At 44.2% G+C, this 11,543-nt stretch overlaps 1 protein-coding gene across 1 annotated transcript; it reads right to left on the bottom strand.

Moving 5' to 3' along the window:
* Positions 1-1,328: 1,328 nt before the first annotated feature.
* On the bottom strand, positions 1,329-3,151 carry LOC124550621. The gene has a single exon (XM_047125344.1). The coding sequence runs from the start codon at positions 3,149-3,151 to the stop codon at positions 2,531-2,533; it is 621 nt and encodes a 206-aa protein (XP_046981300.1). The 3' UTR covers positions 1,329-2,530.
* Positions 3,152-11,543: the final 8,392 nt, after the last annotated feature.

Raw genomic sequence — 11,543 nt, 5'->3', positions numbered from 1 at the left:
CATACCTTGATCTTATTTTATCTTACATTACATCGAAGGCCTCCGAAAGTGTGGAACTTGTTTCATGATGAGTTTGAGGAAGAGATAGGGGACCTAGCGATAGAGTCCGTGTTGAGCAGACTTGCGATCCTTCAAAAATGGTTCAAATGGCTCTGAGCACTACGGGACTTATCATCTGAGATCATCAATCCTCTGGACATAACTACTGAAACCTAACTAACCTAAGGACATCACACAGATCCAAGCCCGGGGAAGGATCAGAACCTGCGAACGTAGCAGTCGCGCGGTTCCAGACTAAACAGCCTAGAACCGCTCGGCTACCGCGGCCGGCTCCATAGGGGACCTGTTGTTACAAAAAAATTTATGTAAAAATAAATATTGTTATCCTAGGATAAATGATGTTGGTTAAAGGGTTCGAGTCCTTCCACACCATTTCCATAATCCTGGTAATTCCCGATTCCAGTTTCGTGGTACAAGGTGTAGATTCAAAAAAAGGAAAAAAAAACTGCTTGCAATCATTGTTCTAGCTTCCCGAAATTCCAACTATGATGTTTTTGCACATATACTCTTTCGTTGGAGCTGTCTACAATAACGTGGACACATTCAAAAGCAACTTGCAAATTTATGACGCGAACAAAGAATGAAAATACAATTTGCATTTGGCCAACACCTCTTCAGCCACTGAGCACAAAAAAAAAAAAAATATCTGTGTGTGTACTACTCCGTAAATTTTACATTTAATAAGCCAGCCAAACTGGAAAAAAAGGAAATAGCAATGAAGCCCAGAGTTTCCAATCTAAATTGAAAGCCTTCCTTGTGCTACACTTCTTTAATTATGTATAGGAGTTTCTCAGTGCAATTTAGAACCTTGCACTGTAACATATAACTAATTGTATTAGTGTTTTAATTTACTGTGATTTTCTAAATTTTTACCATATTCTTTACTGGTTTCTAAATTTTGTCGTTAGTTTTCTGTAAATTACATAGTGACGCTATTGATGGCAAAATAACATTAACTCACATGGTCAGATAATATCTGATGTATTTAAATTATATCTTCCCATTAACATTTAGTATGATGTGGCATACTTTATGCTATATGGAAACAAAAAATAATGAATGGAAATGGAAACCAGTGCACTTTTATTGGACATAACCATGGTAGTCAATTTTATTTACATTTGCAGGCTGCAATAAATATTAAATAAATACATAAATAATGTAAATGATAATTATATACAAGCAATTATGAGACATAAATTACGTACAAAGATCATTTTAGAATATCACTTTGGTGACAAGCAGTACGCATGCACTCCCATAATAAACAGCATTCTGCACATATCGGGTCAAGTCTACATATAATACCAAAATAAAATCTCTCATTGCCAGAAATTATTTGCAGTTGCATAATCTCAGACTTCAGCCAGGTACTTTAATGTCACAATTACTTTAAAACACGTTTGACAGCTAGTGTTTTTTCGATTATACATCTTCATAGGCATCATTGTCTTTCTTGTCTCGGAAACAGTGATACCTTTCACCACTGATAGGTAGAGGTAATATTCAGGAAACATAACGGTAAAATAATTTGTTTTTGCCTAACCTAATCACGTTTAAGTTTTTAGATCACCAATTTCTACTGTGTCGAATGGTTATCTTGAAATCAATTTGCTGGACAGGAGGACAATGCGTTGTCCTATATATAGCAGTCAGCTCTGAATGGCAATGTAGTGACCTCACCGAGAAGGCGCAACGCATATGGTCAGACTTACTATCAATGGTGTCCAAAGTAGAGGGTAGGCGAGCAGTGTGAATCTTTGCATCCTGAGTGGCATCTCTTCAGCCACCACTGTCTGCAACCACATGTATATTCTGGCGATCTGCTACTTTATAAGGTGGATTTCTGTGGTTCGGAGCTGGAATATCAGAAGGCGAGAAGGAGTATTGGTAATGGCTGCATTCCTGAAACTGTTTGCAGCAAGAAATTGCTGCGGAAGTGAGAAGATACATGGTAAGAATGTCATACTCCATCAGATGTCGTAGTAACTGGACGTCATGTAGCGATATATAGGAAGATGGTGGGTTGGATATTTCATCACGTATCATATTAGATCGACAGTTCAGTGAGGAATAGCCTCGAATGGGGAAGTACAAAGTGGAAAATATGATGGTGACAATTAAACAGCAATGCTCCAGATAGGTGCCAGTGGTATCCTACGTGGATGAGCTCGGCGTACTTCCAATGATATACACCTGAAGATGACCAGACAGCTCTGCATCCAAGTATCGTGACAAAAGTTCAGTTCTCCCCAGAGTTCTATGCCACAATTCAAAGGGGTTTGATAAAGTGCTGTGCTGTATGGAAGGATGGTGGACTGGACATGTAATCCTTTCGGTGCTGTCCTGCGTCACGAGCGGAGTAGAATATTCCTAGAATCAACGTGTACGAATTGGAGGTGTGACTGTCATTGCTGTACTGTGTTGGAACACAGTAGGTCGCCAAGTGAAGAGGAGGATTACACGTGCCTCAAGCTTTCTTTTTGTCTTCTTTGTTGAGGGAGTTGGCCTTATCGCCATCTTCCTTGTCGAGGGAGTTGGCCTTCTCGCCGAAGGACTTCCCCGCCTTGGCGTTCATCTTGCTGTACTTCTCGAGGGCCTCGGTGACGAAGGCGGCCGCCTGGGTGAGTCGGTCGTCCTCGAGGAAGGCCCTCACGGACTCGCGCACCTGCGCCCTGCCGAAGGGGAACCCCAGGAAGGTGAGCGTGCAGAGCGGCGTGAAGGTGCAGACGGCGACGGTGAAGCCGCCGCCCAGCAGCACCACCAGAGAGAAGCCCAGCAGCCACAGGCCGACCGTGCCGATCAGCTTGAGCCCGAACTTGGGCAGGAAGTGCAGGAAGACGGAGGTGAAGGCGTTCCAGGGGCCGGGCGGCAGCAGCGAGTGCAGCTGCTGCTCCACGGGCACCAGGAAGCCCTCGTAGCCGGTCTGGAGGGTGAAGCCGGGGTCGGCGGGGGCGTAGTGCGTGTAGGGCGCCCCGGGGTCCACCGAGGGCGGCGGCAGCGGCACGCCCGGGTACGGCACCGGCGCCTCGGCCACCGCCCCCAGCACGCCCACCCCCAGAACCAGCAGCCACGCCGACACTCGCCTCATCTGCAACACACACACACACACCACTTGCTGCAATGGTGGCCTCCCAACAAACACTCCAACTGCCTGGCTACGCCGCGTCAGTGGCAGTCAGTCACAATACATCTACATCTACAAGGTGGCAATTATTGGGAATAAAATCATCATAACTTCTGAATGGTTTGTGTTAGGACGTTCAAACTGGTCGGTTGGACATGGGGCTTGTTGGGGATTAGTATGGGCTGAATGGTTTGGTTTAGCGACGAATCTAACTTTCATTTGCTTGGGTTCGTCAGTATGCAAAATTGGCGCATTTTGGGGACTGAGAATCCCCGATGCATGACTGTGTGATGTGCATTGTCCGGTGACGGAATAATCAGTGCGATATTCCTCGATGGTAGGGTGGCTACCAAACGCTATGTGAAGGTTTTTGTGATGTCGTCAGTCATACGATCACAACGCCGCCTGTGAGACCGACCTGCCGGATGCGATTCCCTCGATAAACGGAAGAACGGCTGTGTTAGACAAAGAGTACACAGCCAGTCGCAGTACTTACTCTCCACTAGTTGACTTCATGTGCAACAGCACTGTAGTACAGATGTGCCAGTCTACAGTTCGTAACCGCGCTCAGTGGTCAGCCAGCACCGATGTTAATCAGTCATCGTCTGCAGCTCAGTCATCGCTGCCATCACGTCTTTGTAACTCCGTTCCCAGTTAATCTTCAAATTCACCGGATTTGACATTCAATATTACGAGAGATTAATTCGTCACTGCAGGCTTTGTTACTTGTAAATTATTTCGTTCTACAGACGCTTAGTCTAGTCAGCGTCTTCTATAATTGTCAACCAGCTGATCATGGACTACAGCAAAGTTAAGTAATAAATACTTTCTTATTTTGCACTCCTGCTAATTAATTGTGTTTTCCTGTTGTACCTACGAAGCAGTCTTGGCATAGTAGAACCCACGTTTCCACCTCCTTGGCTACCTCATATTTGGCACCTCATGTTGATTGACTCGATTGTGGTGGAAGATCGAGAGCCATCAGTTTTGAGATACATTCATGCTCATAAATTAAGGATAATGCTGATACATGGTGAAACAATGTAGTGCATTTGACCTGCAGCCTTCGCACGGTGGCGCTGGCAGCAGTCAACATACGCAGAGGTGTGTTGGTGCATGTTAAATGGCTGGTTCAAATGGCTCTGAGCACTATGGGACTCAACTGCTGAGGTCATTAGTCCCCTAGAACTTAGAACTAGTTAAGCCTAACTAACCTAAGGACATCACAAACATCCATGCCCGAGGCAGGATTCGAACCTGCGACCGTAGCGGTCTTCGGGTTCCAGACTGCAGCGCCTTTAACCGCACGGCCACTTCGGCCGGCGGTGCATGTCAGAGTATGGTGCAGCGAGTAAGTGTGCAGACGGTTTCGGACTGCTAATGGTGACGGTGTGTTGAAAACGGCTCAAAGAACACATATTGATGACGTTATCAGGGGTAGAATAGTAGGGCAACTGGAGGCTGGTCAAACACAGCAGGCCGTAGCACGGGCCCTCTGTGTGTCACAAAGTGTGATCTCAAAATTATGACAACGATTTCAGCAGACAGGAAACGTGTCCAGGGGCTACAGTACGGGACTTGCACGGTCTACAACACGACAAGAAGACCGATACCTCACCATAGGTGCCCGTAGACGGCCACAGAGTACTTGTTTGGGACCTTACCGCAGTCACTGGAACAGTTGTCTCCAGACACACGGTCTACAGACGACTGAACAGACACGGGCTATTCGCCCGGAGACCTGCAAGGTGCATTCCACTGACCCCTGGTCATAGGAGAGCCCGTAAAGCCTGGTGTCAAGAACACAGTACATGGTCATTGGAACAGTGGTCCCAGATTATGTTCACGGATGAGTCCAGGTATAGTCTGAACAGTGATTCTCGCCATTCTTTCATCTGGCGTGAACCAGGAACTAGATACCAACCCCTTAATGTCCTTGAAAGAGACCTGTATGGAGGTCGTGGGATGGGATTGGTGCACGTACACCCCTGCATGTCTTTGACAGAGGAACTGTAACAGGTCAGGTGTATAGGGTCGTCATTTTGCACCAGTACGTCCACCGTTTCAGAGGTGCACAGCCCCACCGTGCTACCATCGTCGAGGAGTACCTGGAAACAGAAGATATCAGGCGAATGGTGTGGCCTGCCTGTTCTCCAGATCTAAACCCCATCGAGCACGTCTGGGATGCTCTCGGTCGACGTATCGCTGCACATCTTCAAACCGCTAAGACACTTCAGGAGCTCCGACATGCACTGGTGCAAGAATGGGAGGCTATACCCCAGCAGCTGCTCGACCACTTGATCCAGAGTATGCCAACCCGTTGTGCGGCCTGTGTACGTGTGCATGGCGATCATGCGCAGGAAACAACGGCGTATTGTAGCACATTTCTTTCAGGACAGTTTTCTCAACTTATCACTAATACCGTGGACTTACAGATCTGTGTCGTGTGTGTCCTCTATGTGCCTATGCTATTAGCGCCAGTTTTGTGTAGTGCCACATTGTGTGGCACCACATTCTGCCATTATCCTTAATTTATGAACATGAGTGTAGTTCAGTAATTGTCACCCTGTACGTACACAGTAGGTCACAGTGTGGTGTGCGGCAGATGGTATTACTACTAGTAATTTTCCATCATTTTCGACTCTAGCATGGAGCGGCGGAGCAACGGGCTTCTATACACCTCCGTATCTCTCTCTCAGCTTACCTTCGTGGTCCGTTCGTGAAACGTATATTGGAAGGAGTGATCATTCTGTAGCCAGCTTCAAGTGCCCATTCTCTAAATTTTCTCAATAGTTTTCCTCGAAAACATCGGCGCCTTCTCTTCAGGAATTCTCATATCATTTAACGAGGTATCCCTGTTAACATATCTGCCTGTTGATCGAACTTAACCAGTAACCAGCCTGATCCTCAAATCTTTGGATGTCTTCCTTTAACCTGGTTTGGATCCAAACACTCTAGCAGTACTCAAGAATGGATCGCACTATTCTTCTGTACGCTGTCTCCTTTACAGATGAACCACACTTTCCTAAAATTCTCTCAATTAACCAAAGTTCTTCATCGATTCACTTCAAAATTTTAGATAATACTCTAATGAGCTTTCGGGTGGACATAGGCCTTTACCAGACCAATTTACATATTTTTATACGATAAACATTCAAACAGGCATGCTCTATATATTTTTTAAAAAAGCCATGTATAGGTTTTCTGTAAAAGTCGATTGCGAAGAAAAAACATGCTGTGGTGAAAACGAGTGGTTTTGATCTCTTTCTCGCAGCCATCTGTAACTAAGATAGCAGAGCACCTAAACCATTACACATTTCCTCTCTGTCATATACATTCTCTCTCATCACACATATTTTCAAACAAAATTGTTTTATGTTCTTCCCCACTGTCGGTTTTACAGAAAATACGAAAGTTGTATTTATAGCTTATCGGCCAATTAGAATACTTCTGCGAAATGTGAACTATCCTAAACTTTGTAAAGCTACCCATGCACAGATTAAAATTACGCAAAATTCTGTCCTTTCAGATCCATCAGCTGGAGAGGACTCTCTCATACCCCGTATACCAATGACGCCAAGCACTTTATTAATTCTTTTCAACAGACTTCAGGCCCCCAAGCAAGGTTTCGTTTGCGTTAACAATGTACAAAGCCTAGTATCAGGGAGAGGAGGAAGAGTACCAAATAGCGTGGTACGGTCATGGAGACGGTGGAAGAGAAGATGAACAGAGAAAGAGGGGAAGTAATTATACATAGAGAGAGAGAGGGCAGGAGGAGGGGGAGATGAACAAAGAGGGGGGAAGTACACTACTCGCCATTAAATTGCTACACCAATAAGAAATGCGTCCGCAGCTCGTGGTCGTGCGGTAGCGTTCTCGCTTCCCGCGCCCGGATTCACGAGTTCGATTCCCGGCGGGGTCAGGGATTTTCACTGCCTCGTGATGACTGGGTGTTGTGTGCTGTCCTTAGGTTAGTTAGGTTTAAGTAGTTCTAAGTTCTAGGGGACTGATGACCAGAGATGTTAAGTCCCATCGTGCTCAGAGCCATTTGAACCATTTAAGAAATGCAGATGATAAACGGGTATTCACTGGACAAATATATTATACTAGAACTGACATGTGATTACATTTTCACGCAATTTGGGAGCATAGATCCACAGAAATCAGTACCCAGAACAACCACTTTTGGCCGTAATAACGGCCTTGGTACGTCTGGGTATTGAGTAAGACAGAGCTTGGATGGCGTGTGTAGGTACAGCTGTCCACTGCACTAACTGGCGTATTGTGACGAGCCAGTTGCTCGGCCACCATTGACCAGATGTTTTGAGTTGCTGAGAGATCTGGAGAATGTGCTGGCCAGGGCAGCAGTCGAACAATTTCTGTATCCAGAAAGGCCCATACACGACCTGCAACATGCGGTCGTGGATTATCCTGCTGAAATGTAGGGTTTCGCAGGGATCGAATGAAGGGTAGAGCCACGGGTCATAACACATCTGAAATGTAACGTCCACTGTTCAAAGTGCCGTCAATGCGAACAAGAGGTGACCGAGACGTGTAACCAATGGCACCCCGTACCATCACGCCGGGTGATACGCCAGTATGGCGACGACGACGCGATGTCACCAAACACGGATGCGACCATCATGATGGTGTAAACAGATGCACCGTGAAGGGTAACCGCAGCCATGGTCTCCGAGCTGTAAGTCCATGCTGCTGCAAACGTCGTCGAACGGTTCGTGCAGATGGTTGTTGTCTTGCAAACGTCCTCATCTGTTGACTCAGGGATCGAGACGTGGCTGCACGATCCGTTACAGCCATGCGGATAACATGCCTTTCATCTCAACTGCTAGTGATACGAGGCCGTTGGGATCCAGCACGGCGTTCCGTATTACCCTCCTGAACCCACCGATTCCAATTCTGCTAATAGTCATTGGATCTCGACCGACGTGAGCAGCAATGTCGCGATACGATAAACAGCAAACGCGATAGGCTACAATCCGACCTTTATCAAAGTCGGAAACGTGATGGTACGCATTTCTTCTCCTTACACGAGGCATCACAACAACGTTTCACCAGGCAACGCCGATCAACTTCTGTTTGTGTATGAGAAATCGGTTGGAAACTTTCCTCATGTCAGCACGTTGTAGGTATCGCCACCGGCGCCAACCTTGTGTGAATGCTCTGAATATTACAGCATCTTCTTCCTGTCGGTTAAATTTCGCGTCTGTAGCACGTTATCTTTGTGGTGTAGCAATTTTAACGGCCAGTAGTTAAGATAATTGACAGAGAGAAAGTGAGGGTGGGGGAGGAGGGGAGGAGTTTAGGATGTATATCCAATTCCCATACATATTCAGCAACTGCGAAGCATTGCTGACGTGGCTAGTTTGTGTATGCGGATAATAAGAGCGGTTCTATCACATTTCTATGGGGAACCTCTGACGATACCCTTGTCTCTGATCGACACACACCGTTGAAGACAACGTACTGAGTTCTACTACATAAGAAGTCTTCGAGCCACTTACATATCTGGGAACCTATTCCGCCCTCTCGTATATTGGTTAAGAGTCTACAGAGGGACACAGTGTCAAGTTATTTTCCTGAAATCTAGGGATATGGACTCTGTCTGTGGGCCTTCAGCTATGGCTCGTAGGATATCCTGTGAGAAAAGCGCAAGCTGAGCTTCGCACAGTGCTGATTTGTGGACAGAAGATTTCCCGTCTCAAGAATGTATTCAAGAATTCCAAGCAGTTCGGTCTCACTCGCCTTCAGGAGGATGAGTATCGGAGGAATGCAACTCAACCGGTGCGTAGCCACTTCTTCGTGGCTAAGGAAGCATCATACTTGGCTACGTCACAATACAGCACAGCCGTGCCATCATCAATGGGTTTTATTTACTAAAATTTGCGAAATGTGAACATATTTTGAGTGAGAACTGATCTACGAAAATTAGGCCTAAAGAGCAGGTTTTGCTTGTTGCTGTCATTTTAATATTTTTACTTTATAAGCCTATGAATCGCTATTCTCATAATTTTACATTATAAGCTTGTGTAAATCTATTTTTACATTACGATGTAATAGCGCTCTACCAAAACTACGGTTCGGGGGTTTTCGTAAAGTACATAACTGACGTAGTAAGTTCTAGGACTACCTGTAGTATTGCTGAAACATAAATGAATTCGTGAGAGAGAAACTCGGAGACGACGATTTCTCTTTTTTATTATTATTATTATTACTCACATATGGGCCTAATAGCACCATGCGAGGTACAATCAGTCAATGTCGCTTTTAATACTTGGGATTCCTTTGAGCCCAAAATTTGTTTCATCCTTTCAGAATGAAGTCTCTTTCTCTCATCAGACCACAGTGTTCTAGTCCCTTTTCTAATTTCCCTCTGACTAATTTTGCAATCACTTATCTTTTGTCTGAATGTTTCCCTATCTGTAACGTGTGCCTGAGTTATACCGGCTACTTTAAGATCCTCCTTAATCGCAGCGATCCATTTAATTGGCTCAGTTTTGTCATTACTTCTGTTTTCGTAGCTTTCTACTATTTGTTTCGTCAACCTAGTAAGTGTCATTCTTTTAATGTGTCCACAAAATCTAAGTATTCTGTTTCTCATGTCACTATGTATGCCTGTGTATTCTTCTATTCCTTTATTACTTCTCAGCCTATAAGTTTCTCTGTCAGTAATTTTGGGGCCTAATATTTTCCTAACAATCTTTCTTTCTTCCTTCTGAATTCGTTTAGTATCCCTATTTCTATTTAAAACTAAAGTTTATGCTCCGTAAAGACTTTCACGTTTGATTGCAGTGTTGTAATACCTCTTTGGTTTTCGTTTGTTTGTTCTGTAAGTAATAAAAATTATTTGATCGCTTAACTTCTCCACTTTTCTGTAACCAAAGCCATTACTTTTGATGCAAGTACAGCTTACATGCACAAACATAAAATGTATGTGTCATTAATGTTGTTATTTTGTACTCAATAGAACGTTCTTCATCATGGTCAAAGATAAGAGTTTCCTGTTATTACTGGTAAGTGGGACGTTATTTATGAATAACAGAAATATGTTTTATACTCGTATAAGCTCGACGAAGTACTGAAGGAATGTTTGGTACGTTTTTGTATTGCGCTTCTTTTAATTTCACCTATTTTTATTTAGGAAATTAAGTTTTGTAGAGTTACATGATAAATCTATATTGGTTTTTTTTTCTTTAATTTTCGCTACAACATTCATTTGTTTCACCTACAAATCAAGCATTTTCGAACAGAACCTGGATAACGTACTGACAATTTCAATTTTGCTATACATACTATTTCCTTTTAAGTAACACACAGGAGGATAAGTATGTTGGACAAAAATGTTACGAAGGTTACACTGTCCTTTATCTGTCCTCGCTCATTTTCTAGATGGTTCACCGCTTCCGGTTTGTAGGGGAGTGTAGTAGGTCACTAATCGCATACACAAACAAAATGATCCAGATGTGGTAGCGCCTGATGGGCATGCAACACACGTAACGCAACGGTAAGGCGGGCATTTTCTTATCTGACGAAGGCTACTAGGTTCAAAAATGGTTCAAATGGCTCTGAGCACTATGGGACTTAACTTCTGAGGTCATCAGTCCCCTAGAACTTAGAAATACTTAAACCTAACTAACTTAAGGACATCACACACATCCATGCCTGAGGCAGGATTCGAACCTGCGACCGTAGCTCCTAGAACCGCTCGGCCATAGCGGCCGGAGACTACTACGTAAACTACCGTAGTCTACACTTACTTATGATAGTCTGTCGTAGCCAACATGAAGTTTACAGCTCCGTCTACAACCAGCCGATGTTTACTTGTGGTGACTTAACTCATCGCTTAATATTCATCTTTTGGATCTGCAGCCCCTGTCTTTCCTTCCGTGTTTGCAGTTAAATTATAGGAGATAAGGTCCGCCTCTTATGCAGAAACACTTTCTTGTTACCCAAACATCTTTCGGCGCATCTCTGCCATCACTGTGGGTTTTGATTATTGCAAAATGTAAAAAGTGAACATATTTTAGCTTGTAACTGACCTAACAATGTGAGGCTTGAATAAAGTTTTTGTTCGTTTTTCTTCTTACCGTGATTTTAGATTATATGGTTTTGCAGTACCATCTCTATAGTGTCCGACACTGACAGCTTGTCATCTGCAAACCAAACGATGTAAATGTAAATTTCATCGACGAGTTAACAGATCCCTTGGTTTTTAAGAAACGTGATTCTGGTGTGTCAAAATGTGTTGCATACATATTTGTTATGACTCATGGTTTGTTGTGACTGATCCTTCTTCTTTTGCGTTCTGAGGGCACTGCACACACATATTAATGTGCTT

Source organism: Schistocerca americana, chromosome 9 (genome assembly GCF_021461395.2).
Source record: "Schistocerca americana isolate TAMUIC-IGC-003095 chromosome 9, iqSchAmer2.1, whole genome shotgun sequence".
Lineage (NCBI taxonomy): Eukaryota > Metazoa > Arthropoda > Insecta > Orthoptera > Acrididae > Schistocerca > Schistocerca americana.
Note: the sequence above shows the minus strand (reverse complement) of the source record. Positions and strands in the feature narration are given on the sequence as shown.